Genomic DNA, 21,727 nt, shown 5'->3' with positions numbered 1-21,727 from the left:
CTTGTAGTTAATATATAAGATAATAAAATTTATAAAAATAACATTATAATGACTCAATAATAATAAATAAACATTAATAACAATAAGAGCTATGAGCCAGATTTCAATATATTTACATTTTTGAACAGACGTTTCGACTTTATCGTCAGGTCATCCTCAGTGTATACAATGTAGAAAAATTAAACGCAAAATTAATAAAAATCATAAAACGATTAGATATAAATTTTTATAAATTTTACGTTTAATTTTTCTACATTGTATACACTGAGGATGACGAAATGTCTGTTCAAAAAATTAAATATATTGAAATCTGGCTCACAGCTCTTATTGTTATTAATGTTTATTTAATAAAATTTATGATCAAGACTGTGTGTACAATTAGAAAGATTGTTTAACATTTGAAAGAGAATTTCATAGTAAATTCAGTCACTTGCAATAATGCATACTAAAAGCTGCTATACATGAAATTGTCAAAGTTAATGTAAAAGCATAATGAATATTTTAAACCATCAAATGGCATTGTCACATTATTTAACACAATATACATGTATTGTTTCAAAGTTCATTATATTACATATCAATATTACACTACTATATTTATAGATACTTTATATTTAGGTACAAGCAACTTTAATGTATACTGATCAGTATAGTGCGAGTGACTGAATTCATTCACCATCAGATTGTAAAGTACCCGAATTTTCTCATGAAGAGCCAAGCGCGGTCAAGATAACCGCCTCTGCAGCCTTGTTGTCCTCTGTTGTTGCAAGAGAGCAGATGCTGGGCACTCAGCTCTACGTCCTCGGCACCTTTGCTCATGATCGAGAACCTATCGGTCGCAACGTCGGCCGTAGATATGGCCCAGGACGCGCCGCACCATCCTTGATCATGAACGCTGGATATGTCGCGTGACCAGCGCGTCCTGGAGTCAAACTCCCGCGGCAGTGCATCGGGATCGTAAATGCGTCGCACCGGGTTCATTTTGTACACCTACGCGAAAGAAAGCAGTCAAAGAAAGCATCATTGAACGAAACGTATACTTTCAGAATACACATTGAATAAATAAATATATTTAAAAAAATCTCCTCAAGCCAGCCTGTTGTCGAATCAAAATCTATCAAGATCTATTTTATACTTGTAGTTGAGTTGTAGTTAATATATAAAATAATAGAATCTGATAAAGCTTATGTACAAATTAAGCGAGCTTTAAGCGAAACGACCCTGGGGCCTCTTTGATCGCGTGTTCCATTTACCTGCATGCACATTGACGAATCTCATTTACGATCGAGGAAAAGATATTCGCGTCCTCGGGCAATGAGTTCAGGCATTTCGGAGGACTAAAAGACGCTGTAAGCAACGTCGTTGGGCGCTTTCTTATTCATAAGAGCCCCGCAGCGAAGTACTAAAGATTGCTTTAGAATTTTAACTTTGGTTGCACAAGTCGAAGCAATTGACCTAATCTTACGTGGTAGTATTGCGTCTACAGATAGCCACGTGTTAAGGTTGCCTTATTTTGAATTCATCGAGTATAAAGAGTTTCGTGCAAGTCCGCTGTATAAAAACTTTTCGTTCCGACAGCGATTTTTAAATTTGTCTTCTTGAATAATTGATTGTCGCCTTTAAATGTATATTGCTGTGATCAAGATGTTACAAAGATTCACTATCGCGAAAAGTATTCCGTAAATGTCTCGCGATAATTTTCCTCGGACAGACTTTTGATTACTTAAACCCGATCTCAGTAATGATTCTCAGTCAGAAATGACAATGGAATCGACATCGAAATCATCTAATTCGACGTCGATTCGATATCAATTTCATCGTAATTTCTCACTGGGTTCTAAAACACTTACGGATTGTGAGGGATTGAGAGTGCCCAGACGAAGCTCCACACCTTCCCGAAGTGTCCTTCCCCAGAATTCGGAATAATTGCTCGCTTGCCAACCTAGAGTTGGTCCTTGCAAATTGAGCTCCTCCATCAACTCCGGCTCGATCAAACAGCGATTCTCCTCGCAGAGCACTTCGGCGCGCTTGCCAAGCGAGGAGCATTTACTACAATGTAAAACTTACAGAATTCGTACGTATACTTTTTCTCGTTTATTTATATTAAAAATGGAAGAGAAGATATTACCATGTGTTACAATTGACTTTCAACGTTTGCCCGTGATAGTATTCTTTTCCTTGGAAAAAGCATACTGAAACAACGCACAAAACTTCAAAAACACAAACTTAACGTATCAATAAAAAATATGAACAGTCACGTTCAAAATCCATCATTGTAAACAATTTCAATTATGTAATTTCAATGCTTGAGACTTATTTTCTTCAAATGCAAGGTAAGTCTGATTACACAAATACATTACATAAATTATAGTAGATTATATAAATTTTTATATACGTTTAAATCTCATTTTTATAATTGTATTTTACATATACGAACTCCTTAGCTCCTCGGGTGCCGATGTGGTGGTCGGCAGTCCTCTGCAATGGTACCAGTAATCTGGACAGCAGTCTTCTTCGCGAGTTCGATTGCAAAAATCGTCGCAGTAGCACAACGTCTTGAGGATCGGCGCGCTGCATTCATCCTGTCGTCCTGGGCAGCAACTGCCTTCAGGATACCTCGAGGCACAATACGGTCCCGGTGGCAATCCAGAATAATCTGGGATGCCTCTCACGACGGAGGGTAAGAACACAAAGGCAATGAATACTAAATTTTGGCAGTGTGCGGTCCACATCCTGAAAGGGAATGTCAAACTTCTTATTTTATAATGAATACGACATTTTTTACTAAAATCTTTGTATGTTTTCTTCTTTTACTATTTATTCTAATTTCTATGTATTTTGTTTTAATTTCACGACGTATTCTTATCTAATCTTATCTTTCAAATAGTTTAATTTACTCTATGAAACTTCTAAGTCCTTCCGATAACTTCGCGCAACTTCGAGAGACACCAATGTCGCATAACCAGGTGTGCTCAAGCGGTATGTAGAGTTCGGTAACAACTGGCAGTTGACAACAATAACGTTGCCAAGAGTTTGCAATGTTGGGGCCGGCCGCGAGACGCGTCATCCCGTCTGCTTTGGAACGACTTCAAGGTGTTGGCAGCTTAAATGCCGCATGATTCGTCATGAAATATTCTAGAGAGAATGATGGAAGTCTTTCTAGACTTGTGCAATGTCCCCACGTATAGCATTCTATCGAACAAATCGTTAATCTCTCTCTTTGACTTCTAATTCTTTTATCTGAGAAATCTGTTTTACAACTGTTTTTTATAGCTTTTTTATAGATTTTATACCTATAAAAATTTATAGCTCTCACTTTAGAAGTTTGTTTTTTATAACTGAACTTAGTATATACTTTTTGTACTTAAAGTGAAATAGATATATGTTTGAAGTTTGACAAAAGGGGAGAGTAATTACGTTCTAGTCCAATCTAGTGCAGCAATAAAAAACAAACCTTAGAAATCGAGTTGAGTTAGAGTACGAAGTTGCGAGAATTTAATTTAGACGATATTCCGCGTTGTATAGTATATAAATAATGATTTGAAGATTTCCTAGATATGTATCTTTGTTCTCTCTCTTTTAAGACCAACTTCTGCGATGTTTAACCCTTGGATATTTATTATCTTCTTTGTCAATCTTATTAAAAATTAATTTTATTAAAAATTGTTCATTCACAGATTAAAGATATAGTTAGAAAATAGTTAAAAATAACATCTGGAAACTTAATTAATTTTTATATTATAACAATAAAAAAGATTTAAATTTAACTCTATTCCCTTTATAATCAATCTCTGTCAATAAGACAAATATACATCGAGAAATTTAATAATTTATGATTAGATTGAAACAATTCGTTCGTTGATGGCGATTCAACTATTTTCATCGCGGCAACGAGCTTAATCAGTTACTCGCACGATCGGTCCATGCGATCGTCTATTACGGATCATGTAACTCTGAAACGAGTGTCACCCGAATCAGCTGCATTATAATATTGATGAAATTTACCAGACTGGAACGAGAATTGTGATTTCAGCTTCCTGAGTTCGGACAAGCGCACGCGCTTGCGTAACGATACCGATTTTCCAGCCGATGGTACTTAATTAAATTTAAATACGTACATGCACTTCTCTATAGGATCCAAATCAGACACACAGATACACACACAAATAGCAGAATTACACTTTTTAGGAGCAAATATTTTTGATAAAAAGAAATAGGCACAATATTTGCGTGTTGATGAACAAACTGCTTTTGACTTCAACTATCACATCTTATTAAACAAACTTTTTACGGAATAGATGGTTTTGTAGAAATATCTAAAAATCTAGCTAGATACAGATCTAAAAATAATTTTATTGAATCATCAAAATAATCACAGAATGCTCAAACTGGTTACTAAAATGTCAAAACTTTTTGCAGGATCGCTCATCATGCTTACTCTGTAAATTCTTTGGAGTGGAATCTCACTCTGAAGAGAACATTGAGCTAGTCTTTAAAAAGAATTGTTTAATTATATTGAGATTTTACTCTTCAGAGTGAACATTTCACTCTAGAAGTTTTAGAAAGTAAGTTTTCTACGGAATTATTTTAACGGTCCAACAAAATTATTCCCAGATCTGTATCTAGTTAAATTTTTTAGGTACTTCAGCAATAATCATTCTTTTTTTTTTGTACTCTTAATATATATATTAATATTAAAGAAAAATTAATTAGAAATTAGTTGAAGAGTCACAGTTCGCGAAAATTTACATAATCCGTATAACATTCTTATAATACATGAAGCGCAAAATTATTCTACTCAACGATGCGTACTCCAATGTGCTTCTCGTTCTACATGCTTCCGAGAACTGCATCGGCAGCTGCTTCTATGCACGTATAGACGAAGGATCAAGTGTCCCCGATCGTGTGTACTCTTCGCGAAGAGCGCCTTCATTGAGAAACGGGCAATTAATGCAAATAATCTGTCGTCGCGCGGGAACTCATAAGTGGGTCGTTCGTTTGACCCGTCTTTCTCCGACACGCCACAAAGTGTCCTCAAAGTCATCTTCGCGCGCCATCGACGCAATAAACGGTAATTTACGCACAAATGACAAATCCAAATAAAAAAATAAAAAATATCAGAGAGCTCGTAATCTCCAGGTCCGTGACCCCGCCCCCTTGCCCGGCAAGAAGAAGAAATAATATTAATTAGTGTAAGGACAAAAGCAAACAGAAGATCGTAAAACTCTAGTTAAGAACCCGCGAGTTGAATGAAAGAATAATGGGCGCAACGGTGCGTCTACGAGACCGCTGACCAATGACATCAGCGTCGCGCCCTACGAAGGTCATAATAAGGACATCTTCGGACGATAGACGAAAGAATGTTAATTAAAAACGGAGTCTAAATTAAATGGGCTTGCGACCGACAAACAACCCTGAGATGTATCACCGACTCCCGAGTTATAAAAAAAAAATAAGTAAATTAGAGAACAGAAGACTCGATAGGGCTTTGTTTGGTGAATTTATAAATCACCGATATCTGCATGTGGAATCTCAGAGAATTGAATTTGCATTTTGAGGTCCTTCTCCCGCGCAAACGTGCGGGGCCTATATTTGTTTGGAGTGCATGTGAAAAGAATAATTTATACGAGCGACTTTGTTGAAATATTTAAAAGAAAATAATTTTATTGAGCTAAAATAATTATATAGGAATCTGAAGCATGCTGAACAAGTTACATAAAAATTTGACATTCTAGCAACTTTGAGCGTCCTACGTAATTATTTTGATGAACAGAATTTTCAGATCTGAATCTAGCCAAATTTTTAGATATTTTAGTAAAATTATCCTTTCTGTGCATCTCTGATCGTTTGAACGTTGATATGATAAACAAACACGAGGAAATATAAGATCTGTTTTCTATAACTGAACTAGTATACACACCTTTGGAACTTCAAATGAAATAAGTATACGTTTGATATTTATTGAAAATGGGAAAGAAAATTCTGGTGCAGTCTAATGCAGCAATAAAAGAACAGAGCTATGGAGAGAACAATTTTGTTAAAGCATTTAAAAATTTAGCTAGATACAAATCTAAAAATAATTATGTTGAGCTGTCAAAATAACAATGTAGAAAACTCAAGCATGATAACATCCTACCAAAAAAGTCTAGTAATCAACTTGAATGTCATACATAATTATTTTGATAGGTCAACAGAATTATTTTTAGCTTTGTATCTAATTAAATTTTTAAATACTACAAAACCATCCTTTCCATGTAGAATTATATCGCGCGCGCCGCGCTACCATTGTCGTATTCATTGATACGCAAATTTGTCACTCGCGATGAAGTGATAATAACAGAAGTCGGTCATCTACGGCCTCCAGGAGGAACGACCGAAGGAACGATGGAAGTTCAATAATAGAAAGAAAATCAATAATAAGTTGTAAAGTGAAATGCAAGTGGCCTTTGTGCGCGAGTCATCTGCTCAAGAACTGAACTCACGGATTCTGGACGTGGTCCAAAGTTACATTATTCGCGAATTTGATACATTTCGCGATAACGGGAGAGTCGAGTCACCGGACGCGTTGTTAGGTAACTATAACATTTTGCTGCGTGAATGCGTTGGCATGCACCGCGACAGTTGTTTAATTTCGGTGCACTTGAAATAGCACGTTGAAAGTTCTCCGCTATTTTCGTTTTATCGCAATTAGGGCCTCTCACGCTTTGACCATGGCACGAGGCTCCAACGAGCTGAAATTGCTAGAATGTTAAGTTACAACAATACAAACTTAGTCGAACAACCAGCGAGTAAGTAAAATCGATGAGAATGCTAATTCTCTGAATGCTAATTAATGTAAGTGAAGTTGACACACTGACGGAGACAGACAGTTCATTTAACCAACCGGAGACTGGCGCGACTCCAGAAGTATTTCTAAGGTTACCAAGGTTAAGATACATGGCTGTTCTAGGACCTCCAAATCAATGGGCCTACTTTAAAGTCAGTCTTGAAAATAGTCAATTTAAAGTCCCTTTGCCACAGGGAAGATCGCAGATTGTATATTTTTATTAGCTCCCTCTTTCTCTCCTCCGGCATCTCATAAATTCCCTTCACCAAGGGTCAGATTAGCTTATAACTTATGAGAGAAACAGTATCTCCCCGTTTTTTATATTGACTGTCTTCGAAATATGTTCGATTAATTGCTAGCTTATGAGTAAAAACAATCCCATTTTAATTCAAAATAAACTTTACTTTTTGATATATTAGATATTTTCAAATAAGAAAAAATAATTCTATTATTGGTCGAAGCGGATCTTGGTGCACAATAGCGTTCATATGCAAATTTGCAAATACATTTTTCAGTTCCATGAACTGCTCGCCGAATCGGCTTATCGGATTTGAAACGCAATCATAAATTGAGGTCAGAAATAGCATCACAAATTACAATGATCGTCAATTTTTAATAATAATGCTAATAAGCACTATTACAATATTGAAGTACAGAATTTAAAAATGTATTTGTAAATTTGAATAAACACCAAAATTTGCTTTGATTGAAAATAGGATATCATTTAATTTATTCTTATCGATCTAATTTCAACTTAAAATTATTAGATATTTTCATTATTCAGTCAAAAAAATTTGTCCATTTTTTATCATGTATAAAAATCTATATAAAACAGAATAACTTTATCTCGATCAAACGATCAGTATATACTTTATGAAGCTATCATCCATTTGATTGATTCTGAACCATCGCGCAAGCATTGCCGATCAATCGTAATTTTTTCTTCGGCCCAGGCCAATTTCGTTACCACCTGGCTATCATGTTGCGCTCGTAAAAATCGAGTTTTAGGGCATATTAGTAGGTAACGCGAAATATTAACCACTCATTTATTAGCTATTATCATTCATCACTGCATAACAAAGTGTTCTTGACTCTTTTAGCCCCATTAACAGTAAATTCATATTGCAACCGCGATTTGATCCTATCCGCCTACAACGGTTAGATGTCTGCACGATCGTTAATTATTCGTGCGAAACTCCTTTGTGTCTGAATTGCGCTTCGTGTCTAACGCGGTTTGTACCGTAATATTGCTCGGTATAAACGCAAATAAGGAAACACATGTCGTTTCCAGAAATACCGTTTCCACAATTTCTCGCTGTCCCATTTTCCGCGTTGCAGTGTTTCCTACTGCCTGTTCATCATTTTATTATTATTATTATTATAATATTTAACAATCTTAAAGTAATACTTTTCTTTGGCAAAGATTGAATTGTCTAAATCGGTTTATTGCCTCTACGATGTAAAAATGTGAAAAGATTTGCACTTTTATGAAATCAATGCAGTCTTTAAAACGTTGTAATATGTAGGAAAATAAAAACTCAACCATCAATGAAAAGATTCGTAACATCATTGATGGCGTGACTGCCACAAATAAAAAGTGGAAGAGTATCATTGGTACAGCTCTCGCGTATCGATTAATCGTATTTTACGTGACGTCAGATCCGAGATTGGTCGATGAATACCGTCGACGGAAAGCTATGCAACCTTTATCGCTGCGTTTTATTATCGTGACCGACTTTTCGAATTCAAAGTCGGTCAAATTTAAAGAAGAGAGTTTCTTTGAGCAGTTCCTTTATCATAGATTTAGTCTATCTAATTATACCGAATTAATTAAAAAATTGGTGGTCTACATAATAGCAAAAAAGAACAATCTAATTTTGGTAGATACAAATCTGAAAATAATTTTGTTGGATTATTAAAATAATTATGATGAAAAAAATGTAGAGGACGCGCTCAAGTATACATAAACAATGCTGTAAAAAATATCAACGTATTAAATTATAATTTTTACATAATTATTTTGATAGTTTAATAAAATTATTATTAGATTTGTATCTGAAAACAATTTACAAATCTTAGTACATTTTTTGTATTTCTTTGAATAATACCAACAATTTATTTACATTAAATAAATATTTACACAATAAAAAAAATGAGTTAAATCAAATTAATGGTTTTTTGTATCAAATAAATAAATGTTTACATTTAGTAAATAGTTACGTAAGGTTATTTAAACAAATATTTAGTATTTTTTCAGTATAGTTAAATTTTTAGATATTTTAATAAAAATGTTTCCTTACATAGATAAGCGTTAGCAATATGTTAATTTTTTTGAAGGTAGAAATAAAGATTTTATTGTAAGTTTTGTGAAAGACAAATATAATTAAATAGTATATTAAACTGACATATTATTGATAAAAAAAAATTATCGAAAAGAAAATTATTTAATTGTGGCAATCAATAAAAAGGGTTTATCTCTCTGCGGTACTGCGTAAACACTGGCATGTGTACCGTGAAAAATCGTAAAAATAAGTTTTCATTCACGCTTGTATCGCTCCTTGATTGATGCCGAAGCAATAACGGTGACGAGTGAGATCAGCACAGGCGAAGCCGCGCGTGGCGTTGCGAATGGCGCAGCCTCTCTGATTAAATGCAACGCGTGTCTCCGATTAGACGGCCAGAGCGTGGTCTTTACATCATAATTATAGATTAAATTCCATAAGCATCGCGTCAACTCGCTCACGCGTTCGCGCTACGCATCGGATAGAAATGAATTAATCGCATCTTTCACCGAACGAATTATTTCTTCATGCCTGGAAGTCAGACGAGTTGTCACTTCCGCAAGTCGCAGGTTCTTTCTCCATTTTTTCGTTACACACATCCGCTTGTCATCGAATCGGCTGCGTGATTCATCCGCAACTGATACAACGCTCGGTTACACGAGTATACTTATAGATTACACGTCAACCGACGATTGTCCTTCAAATTATTACTCTTGGTGAATTCACGAGTCTTCTTTCCTTGGAAAGAAGGGTCTTCTGTTCGCCAGGTTTTCAACGAGTATGCAGATTTCGACGAGAAACCAGTATCGATCTCTGATTCCCATTTAGATCCTCGACATTTAACACTCAAAACTCTCGCATACATTTATCTCGTAATTTTCTCTTATCACACATGGAAAAAACGATTTTACTAAAAATTTAAGTATAGATACAGATCTGAAAATAATTTTGTTAATTTATCAAAATAATTATATAAGACACTTAAGCATAATGAGCAATGCTGCAAAAAGTTTTGACATTTTAAACCAATTTAAACGTCCTACATAATTATTTTGTTAATATAATAAAACTATTTTCAGAGCTGAACTTGCTAAATTTTTAGATAATTTAAGCTGTTTTTTTCCATACACTGACAGAAATGTTTTGTGTGACATATGATTTACGAAACTTTATAATTTTTTAATTAAAAAATTTTGTTGTTCTAATAAAAATTGAGTTATTTTAACTTACTTTTAATTTAGATTTCACTTATTTTTTAATTAAAACTTTCTTACTTTTTAATTGAAACTTTACTTACTTTTTAATTAAAACTTTCTTATTTTTTAATTTAAAAAGTTTTCACAAGTCACACACATGTCATACAAAACATTTCTCTCAACGAGCACATTACGTATATTTTATTCACTTATTCCCCGCATTTTCTGAAGAGACTGCAGTTGATTATTAAGTAAAATTTTTTAATATAAATACAATTTTTAAATCACAATGTAGAGCAAGACAGAGCTAAATTTTATCGAGGAGGACAAATTTCGAAATTTCTATCGACAATCTTTCGCCTATGCTAAGCAGATTGACGACGATGTTTGCATACATTCATAAGGCGGAGGGCATTCTGTAATCCCTGGCAGCAGACTGATTATTAAGCGCGCCGTTAAACGCAATGACATAACACGATATCAATGCGTCAACATAGACAACCGGCGTACAGAACCGGCGTAAACTTTCTCGCATCATCTATCGCGAAGGATACTGGGTGCCGCAGAAAAAGTTACATATTAACACGCTCCTCCACATTCTTCAATCTTTCTAATAAAAGTCTCAATTTATAACTTCACAATAATTAATTCTAATCATTCTCTCTCTACTTCGCTTGTAAATAGAACGAAAATTTAACAAAATTTACAATATACGAGCACTTATTTTCGATGCATTTATTTTCACACAGTTTTCAAAATTTAATTTCACAAAAATTCGAGAAAATTAATTCTAATTTTTCTCTCTACTTTATTTCTAATTGTAAGTAACATCAAAAGTTTCTTTTAATCTAAACAAGAAGCATTTATTTCTGCCGCATTTATTTTCACGCAACTAGCAGGAATTTAATTTAACAAAAATTTGGGGAAATTAATTTTAATTTTTCTCTCTGCTTCTAAATACCGTCGAAAATTTCTTCTAATCTGCAATATACAAGTAGCATTTATTTTTAGTGCATTTATTTTTACACGGATTACAGGGATTTAATTTTACAAAAATTTAAGAAAAAATTAATTCTTTTTTTATATTTTGCTTCTAAATAGTGTCGGAAATTTCTTTTAATCCCACAAAACAGCTTCGGTGCATTTATCTCTACACGAATTGTAGGGATATATTTCGAGAGAATAACGATCGTCCCGAAGGAAAAGATTGAAGTGAGCACGTATCTACTTCTTTCGTATAGGTATTTCTGAATGCGTTCGAGCATTCCACCCCGCCGGATATTGGAAAAATAAACCGACGTATAAAGCCCCTGTTTTATATTCTGCTTTTGCTTATTTTTATAGATCGTACAAAAAGCGTACGGGGGAGAATATATCGGAATTAAAAGATTCTTTTGCAATTCGCTCTTTGCTGTTTTTTTTTACGGCAGCTTTTTTATGCACATTGACGAGAATTACATCTTTCTTTTGTGTACGTTCTCGACGTGGAATAAGCTCGAAACAAATAATAACCGTAGCGTCTGATTGACTCCGATCAACGCAACTATAGAATTTTTCATGTTTCCGATTTCCTTCTTGGACAAAAAAATGCTTTTAGTAATTTTATTCTCGAAAAATATTATATATAAAAATATTTGAAAAATCTTCCACACAATATGAAATATTTCAAAAATATTTCCAAAATATTTTGTTGTAAGATTTAAAATATTTCAGAAATTTTTCGTAAAATATTTTTGAAATATAAAAATTTGTCCAAAATATCAGTTTTAAAAATATTTTTTTTCTTACTATATTTGTAGAATATTTCTGAAATATTTTTGTTAAATGTTTTAATGCAATATTTTAAAATGTTTTACAAACGTTTACGAAATATTATATTTTTAAAATATTTTATTTCAAAAAACAATTCACGTTAATATTTTATTCTGTGTATATCATATATATGACATGTACTATAATATTTTCGTATACTTTCGCATGCGATATTTTTTATACAATCGTAAATCTTTTTTTTTTTATTAACGTGCATTGCACAAAAAGCAATTGAGATTTATAGACCGATGGAGCAATTATCGCCAGCGTAACGAGCGCTATTATTGGCTTGCAATAACATAACTGGGCTTTATTAAAGAAGTGCGTTTCTGCACGAGGGCTTTCGACCCACGCATTCATGGTCATCGCTCTCAAATAGAGAATCCGAAACATCGTGCCGGATCGGACAGCTATCGCTCGCAAGCTCGACCTCTTGCGTCAACGCTAAGACGTGTGCCAGCTGATTCATGCTACCTGCTTTTCTCGTTGAATAAGGAACGACGAGCGATAAATGTCACGTATGTGGCACGAGATATTGAACATTTTTCACCCCGTGTATTGCGCCTTGCGCGTAATTCCGTCTGTCATCATTTTTTCTGATTGAAGAATTTATCGCGAAGTTTCAGTTCAATATATCAATACGTCTCAGTTGAAACTCTATTGGAATTCAAACGTGGCATTATATACAATGATGATTTTTCAGGAATATATCATATTTGTGAATTTTGTAAATATAATCTTTATTTTACATAAATTTATTTATTTTTTTCTAATTCTCTCCGTGCAGTCACTTTCAAATAAAGTTGGCAAAAATCAAATTACGTTTATACTAAATCCAGTTTATTATTAGTAGTGTAAGGCTGTTTTCCTTTTCACACGTTTTAGGCTTTATATAAACGGCCCGTTGGCTTTTCTTTTGCTCGCACCTCTTTTTAACGTTTATAAAATAAATTTCACTTTCCTCTTTTTTTAAAGCGTGTTTATTGCACGGCGCGCCGCTGTTATTCGCGGCCCTACAAATTGTTAATACTAAAAATAGCGTGTACGTCATATCAAGTAAAAGGACAGGATGATGCGCTGTTGCCCCAAATTCCGCGGTATTATAGGTTGTTTGCGTTCACATACCTCGAAGAAGCACTCATTCTAGAATAGCTTGTAACTTACGCGATATACACGTCATATTTCATTGATTTAAATTTATCATTGTTATAGGTTTCCTCGCTCATCGTTCCGGCTTCGATATCAAAATAATACTAAATTTAATTGGTAATTAAATCTACTCTCTCTAAAAGACTTTTAGAGTAAATTGTCACTTTAAAATCTTACTCTTAAAGATTGAAAATTGGATCACTCTTTTTCAAGACCGGCTCAATTTTCACTCTTCAGAATAAGATTTTACTGCAAAGAATTTAGAGAGTATATAATCAAAATTTCATTAACATCATCGTGCTAAGATTCAACGTTACTGTGCACAATTTTAGAGAACGCGATTAACCTCAAGAGCGTATCCAAATCACGTGTCTGACACGCATCTCGTCTTGCAGACGATTTATCAATGCCTCTCTAACATCGTAAACTGATTTATTGGACGCGATTAATAGCCAGTCTCTAATAACCGTTCAATGGCGGCGCCTATGATAACGGTAAGTCGCAATAAGCGCGTCCGGTTAATTTACAGCAATGAAGTATATCGATTTTGCGAGTGTCAGTGCAATCTACGCGTTTATGATGATGGCACAGCGCTATTCTATATAGATATACGTTCTTAGCTCCACTAACTTACGTACTTGATCGATATATTAAAAACCGGAAAAATCATTTCTTTTACACGTCTACGTTGATATCGTGTGTGTATGTGTGAATGAAATAATAAAAAAGTAAAAGAACAATAATAATATAATGAAAAGACGTGAAATAAAACAAGATACATCATTTTTCTCTAATTAATGTGCACAATTTTTCTCTCTAATCAACGTGTATAATTTTTTTCTAATAATCTTTTCTCGGTACAAATAATATTTTAAAGTTTTATTAAAACTCGCGTTTATGTTAATACGGTTTAATACATAAATCATGCTCGACAATCAAATGCCAGTGCTGCATACGTTGTAAGTAAATATAGCGATGACAATCTGCATGCTCCGTCTTTGATTTCATTGTAAACGGATCTATGCCACGAGATCTATCCCGTATTCGTTTTAAGATCTCCGATAATTAATTAAATTCTGTGTTTATCGTATGCTCCAGTCGATCATATGCTCGACGCGATACCGAAATCTCACTAACACACAAAACAGATTGTTCTCGTCGTCGCAATCGTAACGACGGGATAATCGTTTAATTATTGTTATGGGACACTCGTTAGCACTTGCCAACTGATGACTATCGGCAAATTGCGGACACGCCTGGCACCGCACTTTGCTGCCGGTATCGCAATACCGATCTCTCCGAGAAGTGAATTACATGCGGGCGGCATCGGGGATTACGTCGTGATGTTGACGCATACGCGATTATGAAACTAACGTGTGTCGTGCACATTCTCTTCTGAAATCAACTCCCGTCCGTAGATTAACAGACGCTTTTGGCGAAACACAATGCGTTTGATGATACACTTTTCATCAGTCAGTTTTTATCAATTAATTTTCATCTATCATAAAGTGAACTGTGAGATGTGTGTAGCCAGGATTCTCTGTTTAGGAAAGAAGATCAAATTAGAGTTGTGAATTTAATTTTTTTAGGAGAAAAGAGTCGAGTAGACTTGTTTTGTTTAATATTATTATTTTTTAATTAATTATTGGCGAGTAAATACAAAATAATACATATTTAATTTACTAATTTACTGTATTTTTCTCTTAAATTTGTAAACTAATTCTTCGAACTAAAAAAGCTTATAACGCCGTTATTATAAGCCGTCTTGGATTCTCAAAAAATCTTTTTATAATTTTCATCATCAACTCTTTCTTCTTTTCTAAAATTAATTTCTTGTGAATTTCTTATTAAATCTAGTCTGTGTAAACAGTAAAATTTTAATTACTTTTGTTTTTTAAGATTTGAAAAGCCCCCCTTGCTCCATTTCCTTTGGCTACGTCTATAAATTTTAGTTCAATCGAGATAACTTTAGACAAAATTTAAAAAAATGCTTAGAGCACACACATAAAAAATCAAGACATTAATAGAATACAAAATTTAAAACATTTTTAAAACGTTTTTTAACGTCTTAAGTTCTAATTTTAGTATGTATACCTGGATATTATTTCAGCCAAAGTTCCTATTTTATGGTACTTTCAACAACGATTTTTTTAATATTTCGACACATCTCGCGAATACATAACGAGCAATCCCTCATTGTAAGACCTTGACGTCGTAATTAATCTTCAAAACTGCCAGGCCATGACATCCTTGATAAGCATCACGATAATATTAATATTATAATATTAATCGTATTATAATATTAGTATTTTACCTCACGAAGTCAGAGCCTGACCTACATCTTGTACGTTTGATAACCGACCTTTTCATTAACACGGGATTAGCGCGAGATTTATTCGCGCCGCGTTCGTGTTCGTAGTTCGTCCATCAAAAGATGTTTACTTTCCGTCGCGACGCGCGTCGAGGAAGATTATTAATACGGCTTGAAGTAGAACAGAATCGTCAGATGAAACTTTTTAGTCGCCGTTTTGTTTTGGTGATGCAACTGCACCATGAGAGCTTTAATTGCGCCCGTAAATTTTACCGCTGTCGACTCTGCATGCAGCGGAAGAATCAACAAAAGGCATAGATTAAAAATTAATACCGATTCAGCTTGGAAAAGCACGATTTTTCTAAAGGAAAAAAATTTTACACACATTCAATGGGAGCGAATCTTTGTGCTTAATAATATTTCTACACTGAGAGCTAAATTTTAATAAATATTTGTTTGAATAATGCCAGTTGAATATTTAATAAACATATATTTATTTGGTACAAAAACCATTAATTTGATTTAACTGTTATATTATTTATTTAGCAAATATTTACTAAATAAATGTTTTATACTAAAACTATTCAATAATTATTTATTGAAATTTATAATACATTTTTCTGTTTTTAAATTTTCAGGTACATTTCCGAATTCTATATATATGAACTACGCGCCGATTCAATTTATCGGACTTGAAATACAATACATAAGCTAAAGCTAAAAATAATATTACAATTTACATTAATTGTCAATCTAATAATGATGCTAATAAGAATTTAAAAAAACTTTTACGGTATTTTAAAATAATTATTAATCATTAGATTGACCATCAATGTGATTTGTGATATTTTCACTTTCCAGCTTTAATTTATTATCGCGCCCAATAAATTAAGTCTGATAAATTAAATTAATGTGCAATTTATATAACTAAAAATTCTATTTGTAAATTTACATAAAAGTATTATTAAGCATCAAATTTCGCTTTGTCCAAATATAGTATTCTTTTTATTATTCATTTCCATTTTCCAATCCATTTTCCAGTTATTCTTTCTAAAGAATAAATATAAAAGATATTTAATCATAAATACGTTTTCATCGATTATCACATATTTCAGGTGAAAAGAGTGAAATTATTGCAGAATGTATTTTATTAAAACTAAAATCAACCTGATTTATCTTTTAAGCTATCTATTTCTATCGAAATAAAATTCTTTCCACAAAATAAATGTTTTAATAATTTAGTTTATTGTTTGTGTTGTGTAGAAGAAATGTATATAAAAGTTTTGCGAAACACTCATTGCATGCACAAGTTGTACCAAGAAGGCGAAATGTAGCACAGATAGAATATTGATTTTCAAAACGTTCTAAAAATTTTCGTATATTTATCGCATGAGATGGAAATAAATCCGCTCACATTACACGTGTATGAGACGTCAAGAAATATTTGATATACGTTTGTGATACGCTCCATTTCATCAAGGTGACATTCCATCGAGTGCTCGTAGATAAGGGACAATGCTAGATCGTATCTCAAATTTTTATTTTGCAAAACCTAGAGGCATATTTTTTACCCGTCATCGCCGCAGTTTCTGAAGCAATCACAGAAAAAAATAGATTGGGTAGTTTAGCAAAGCTGTAGCTTGCTGAGCGGGTTCAACATCTATAACTAAGAGTTGATGGTTCAATAAAGGAATTATATTTGTAAGCAATTATCAGTATGCTAATTTAGCCTTAATTTAATTCTTTGTTACAATAAAAATTGTTAATGTGACACGTTTTCTTCCTTACTGTAGCAAAAGTACATGTCATAGCTAGCATGTTTTGTTAAAAATTTGGGATATTGGATTTCATAGAAAGTTACCTTTGCTGCATTAACAAATTTATTGTGTTTTACAATACCTAGAAATAATCATATTTTGCTAATTACATTTAGCTATACAACTTTGTTTCTTTAACATAAAAAACTGGTTCATATACAGTTGTAACTTTGTTAAATCAATGAAGTTTTTACAAATCTTTTTTTTCTCTAATTAAAAGTACCGCAAGAAAATATTGGTAAATGATATTTTAAAAATTGTATCTCCTTTGAAAGTTTTCATAACTGAAATTTAATGTCTTCTGTCAAAGAATTTGTCATTAAGATTAAGCCTAAGACTTTTTATAACATTTCGCAAATTATACGTGTAAAATTTTTCTCTGACATCTTCCCGCTGCAGTCATCGTTCATCGCAACCTTATAGTGTGGCTTACAGCTCCGCAAGCTGGTTACAATTTAACGCGTACTTATGGAAAAGTGAACACTATTAATATGCAAGTTGGAATATTACATATATACGAGCAATCGATGCAGAGCAACAAGACTGCGACTTGTTATTAGAGTGAAAAAGTTTGAGAGGGCAAACGGGTGTGAGTTTCGAAATATGTCACAACATATCGTCAGCATTGTAAGAAAAAAGTTCATATCTGTGATTATAATATATGGTAACATTACTCTGTAAATTCTTTGAAGTAGAATCTTAGTCTAAAGAGCCAGTCTTGAAAACGAGTAGCTCAATTTTTTCAATCTTTAAGAGAGAGATTTTACTCTTCAGAGTGAGATTCATTCTAAAAGTAGTTTCAGAGAGCACATTATGTATTGTAACATTATATATATTATCATTATTGTTAGTAATAATAATTATAAGTAGTTCTATCAACAAATATATATATATATATATAAAATAAGTACTGAAAATGTGATTATAAATCATAGTTAAATTATAATATTTACAATATTTTTATGGTAACATAACTATAAATTTAAACTATAAATTTAATTTCATTTTCGCCGACCTCTATATATTTATTGATAAAACTATAATTATTATTACTAATATTATAACAGTAATGATCATAATATTATGGTAACACCAACACTCACCTAGTAACCCCCACACTAACCTTACAATCACAAATGCCAAAATTCTTTCTAGTCTTTCAGTGTATAAATTTCTCGACACTCTTTCAACAAATAAAGTTTTAATTCTATTATTTTTTCTTCATTTTATTTTATTCTTTTTTTTCCTATTTTTTTCGTACTTATCGCACGAAACGCACACGCTCGCTCTTTTCGACTTAATCGCTGCGAGATACTGATTGCATAGAATTACAAGCTCGTCGCGATATAAATTGCTCTGCTAAGAATGCGACTTGATGAGGTTCTTCTTAGACTCATAGAGATAATACTAGCATCGAATGAACCGCTATAAAAAAAAGAGAGACGCAGTTGAGAAAAAAAAATCTTGATTTAGTCGATCTTATTGTAGCAAAAATCAATATAATGTAAAAGATAAACAAGAATCTATTCGATTTCTATTTATTGACCTCACGGTTCTGATTACGATAGATTGAAGTGTCGCCTTCTCTGGATTTGTACATTGATACAATTTACGGATTAGACCGATAACAACAGACAGATCGCTATTTAAGGCTGCTGCTATTCCGATCGTGCAGGTCGCGACATCGGGATATCAAACTTACGCGTTCACACTTGTCAAAGTTCGTCAGCGGATAATTCCCGTCATATGTACCCCGCATTTTTTTCTCGTCGCTGACTTCATCGTTAACATCAAACGATTCTAAGAACGACCAATTTTCTTTTTTTTTTTGCGTTAAACTGAAAGAATGCGGGAGTTATTTAATCGAACGAAACTATTTAATTATCCAAATGTGATTTTAAGATTTGTATTAGTACGGATTAAAATCCAATAATAGATTGGATTAAAATCCAATCGTTAGCATTAAAAAATTCTATTCCTCAAATTCTATTCAATAATTTAATAAAGATTTAATATTATCTATTCATTAAGTTCTGAAATTTGAATTTTTAAAGTAAATGTTATAATTGTTATAGTTTATTCCTGATATTTTTAGAAAACATGAATAATATAACAAGAACTTATACCAAGATATAAATTTTTTCACAGAAATTTATTATAAGCAGAATTTTATTTTATCAAGCAATTTTTTTATTCATTTATAACGAAATAAAATTTTATACTTTCCTATAGTAATCGTTTTGATTAAAATAGGTTAAACGCGTATATATACGCGATAAATCTTTTGTTTTTGTCACCAGAATGTTTGAGAAAAAAGATGGGAGAGAAGTAAAGCGTTTGTTCGCATTTCTTTCACAACGTATTGACAAATGGAATCAGCGACTGATAGCAATTCGATAAGATATTCAAATTCGGGTCTCTATTCATCAGTCGTGAGACAGATAACTGGTGACCGTGAATGAAAGTGAGAGACGAATGCAATTAGCATTACATCTTGAAACTCGGTTATCACCAATTTGTCTGATAAGAACAATTCATCGGTCACGTGTGTGTGCGTTGTAGTAAATTTAATTTCAGACAACGAGATTCAGAAATTGTGGTTTTAAATATTCAATCTTTCATGTTAAAAATCTTAAGAGAAAAATTATAATTATTTGTATTCAATTTTCACCATTATATTATCGTAATAATTTGCGACTTAATGATTTCAGTTTCTGCGTGAAACTCGTAAGATTTGCAGTTGACAAGCTATTTACACTTCGACAAATTTGAACGATCTCTCACTTGTCAGGATGGCAAGTTCACTCTCGGGGAAAATCGGTGAAAAAGAAAATCAATCGTGCCTTTTACAGCACCGTTCAACAATCTTACACCACTTACTCGAGAATGGCGAGATTCAGTTTGGTCCAAATCGAGGACTATCTTCTTCGGCGACTGTCGGTTCGCATGTGCCTTGTGCGGCCGAGAACGACTGCGGCGATTGTGACGAGTGGAGGCAGAAGAAGAAGAAAAGAAGAAAAAAATTAAAAAAGTAAATTATTATATTCAATGGGAAGGGCTCGGCTGACCAAAGATCGTGGGATCACCTCGCGATCGAAGAAGATCACGGGAAAGAGAGAAAGAGAACACAGCCGGTGCTGGCGGCTCGAAAGCGCGAGCCTAACTGACCCGCGGAGACGAGAGGTAAACGCAAGCTAAACTAAGTCTCGGTATCACAATTCGGTTCGAACCGCCACGCGAAAGAGCGGAGAGCAGCGGCACGGTCGAGTGTGTGAGCGACATGTGTGAGACACGATCGGCATGGTCTACCACCCACCGGATCTCCTTGCCGCGCGGCGTCTTCTTCCGTCGTTCCCCGTCATCGCCAGGAAGGCACGGAATGACGACGGCCGTCAAAGGCGGGCAGGCAAACCGGCGAACAGTATGCGTGTCATAGCCGCAAATTGCGAGTGGAAGAGATTGCGCTCGGAAAACCGCGCGGTGTCCGTAAGATAGATCGGCGAAGGACGGAGATGGTATTTCCTGGTATTTTCCAGCACGACAAGCTAGAGCGATGATTGCCATGAAATTTTAACTAAGCGGTCGGTGTTTCTTCATCTCAGAGATGCCGTAAAATTTTCGAGGAGCCGCGCCAGAGACTGGTTGACTAAGACTCTGATTGCACCAACGGTTTATTTTGATCTTAAGCAGGGTTTAAAACTCTCTCTCTCTCTCTCTCTCTCTCTCTCTCTCTCTCTCTCTCTTTATTTTTCGTTTCTTTCCATTTTGGTTCTTTTTATTTTATTAGATTGTTATTTACTTATCTTATTTTTTTTAAGTCTTAAGAAAGAGAAAGAGTTTTAAGCCTCGCTTAAAGTCAAAATAATGTTGGTATAATCTAAGCCTCTCAAAGTGCCAGTCCTATAGTTAAAGCTATATTTCGTGCCTATTTCTAGAACCAGGCGACCCTCCGGCATCGCTATCAAGCACTTCTGTATAAAGACGTTGATAACGTCTACTGGCTCATGCTGACTAATCCCATTTTTAGGAGCGCGTGTATATCTAATTAATAGTCAAGGATCCGCGATTGATACTCACTCGGCGAGAGCACTTGATCTGAGATAGAAGGTCAATCTCTCTATCGTCTATCCATGCAACAATTCAACCTCGTATGAACGTCCAATCCAGTAGACGTCTTTCGTTATACGCACAATGTATCAAAAAAACATCTAGACATTATTATTATCTCCAACCGTCACAGAAAATTCTGAAATTCTTCTTTTCTGATCTATAAGTTTTCCAGAACAAAGAGAAGGATATGTACGAAGGGTCCATACGCGATGTCAATTCCCAGT

General features: G+C 33.8%; 1 protein-coding gene and 1 long non-coding RNA gene across 2 annotated transcripts in view; both read right to left on the bottom strand.

Moving 5' to 3' along the window:
* Window positions 1–3,067, bottom strand: part of LOC108756790 (uncharacterized peptidase C1-like protein F26E4.3) — a 5,835-nt gene extending 2,768 nt beyond the window's left edge. The window contains 7 exon segments of the mRNA XM_018500835.1: window positions 695–990; window positions 1,851–2,049; window positions 2,129–2,192; window positions 2,438–2,733; window positions 2,898–2,913; window positions 2,916–3,046; window positions 3,048–3,067. Coding sequence (XP_018356337.1) covers window positions 695–990; window positions 1,851–2,049; window positions 2,129–2,192; window positions 2,438–2,733; window positions 2,898–2,913; window positions 2,916–3,046; window positions 3,048–3,067 — 1,022 coding nt within the window.
* An 11,055-nt stretch (window positions 3,068–14,122) lies between these two features.
* LOC108756795 lies at window positions 14,123–15,722 on the bottom strand. Its single transcript, XR_001939864.1, has 3 exons — window positions 15,580–15,722; window positions 15,360–15,514; window positions 14,123–14,805 (listed from the first exon to the last, which is right to left on the bottom strand). It is a non-coding gene; the product is annotated as an uncharacterized LOC108756795 (long non-coding RNA).
* Window positions 15,723–21,727: the final 6,005 nt, after the last annotated feature.

This window comes from Trachymyrmex septentrionalis, unplaced genomic scaffold, assembly GCF_001594115.1.
Source record: "Trachymyrmex septentrionalis isolate Tsep2-gDNA-1 unplaced genomic scaffold, Tsep1.0 scaffold13, whole genome shotgun sequence".
In the NCBI taxonomy this organism is placed as follows: domain Eukaryota; kingdom Metazoa; phylum Arthropoda; class Insecta; order Hymenoptera; family Formicidae; genus Trachymyrmex; species Trachymyrmex septentrionalis.
Note: the sequence above shows the minus strand (reverse complement) of the source record. Positions and strands in the feature narration are given on the sequence as shown.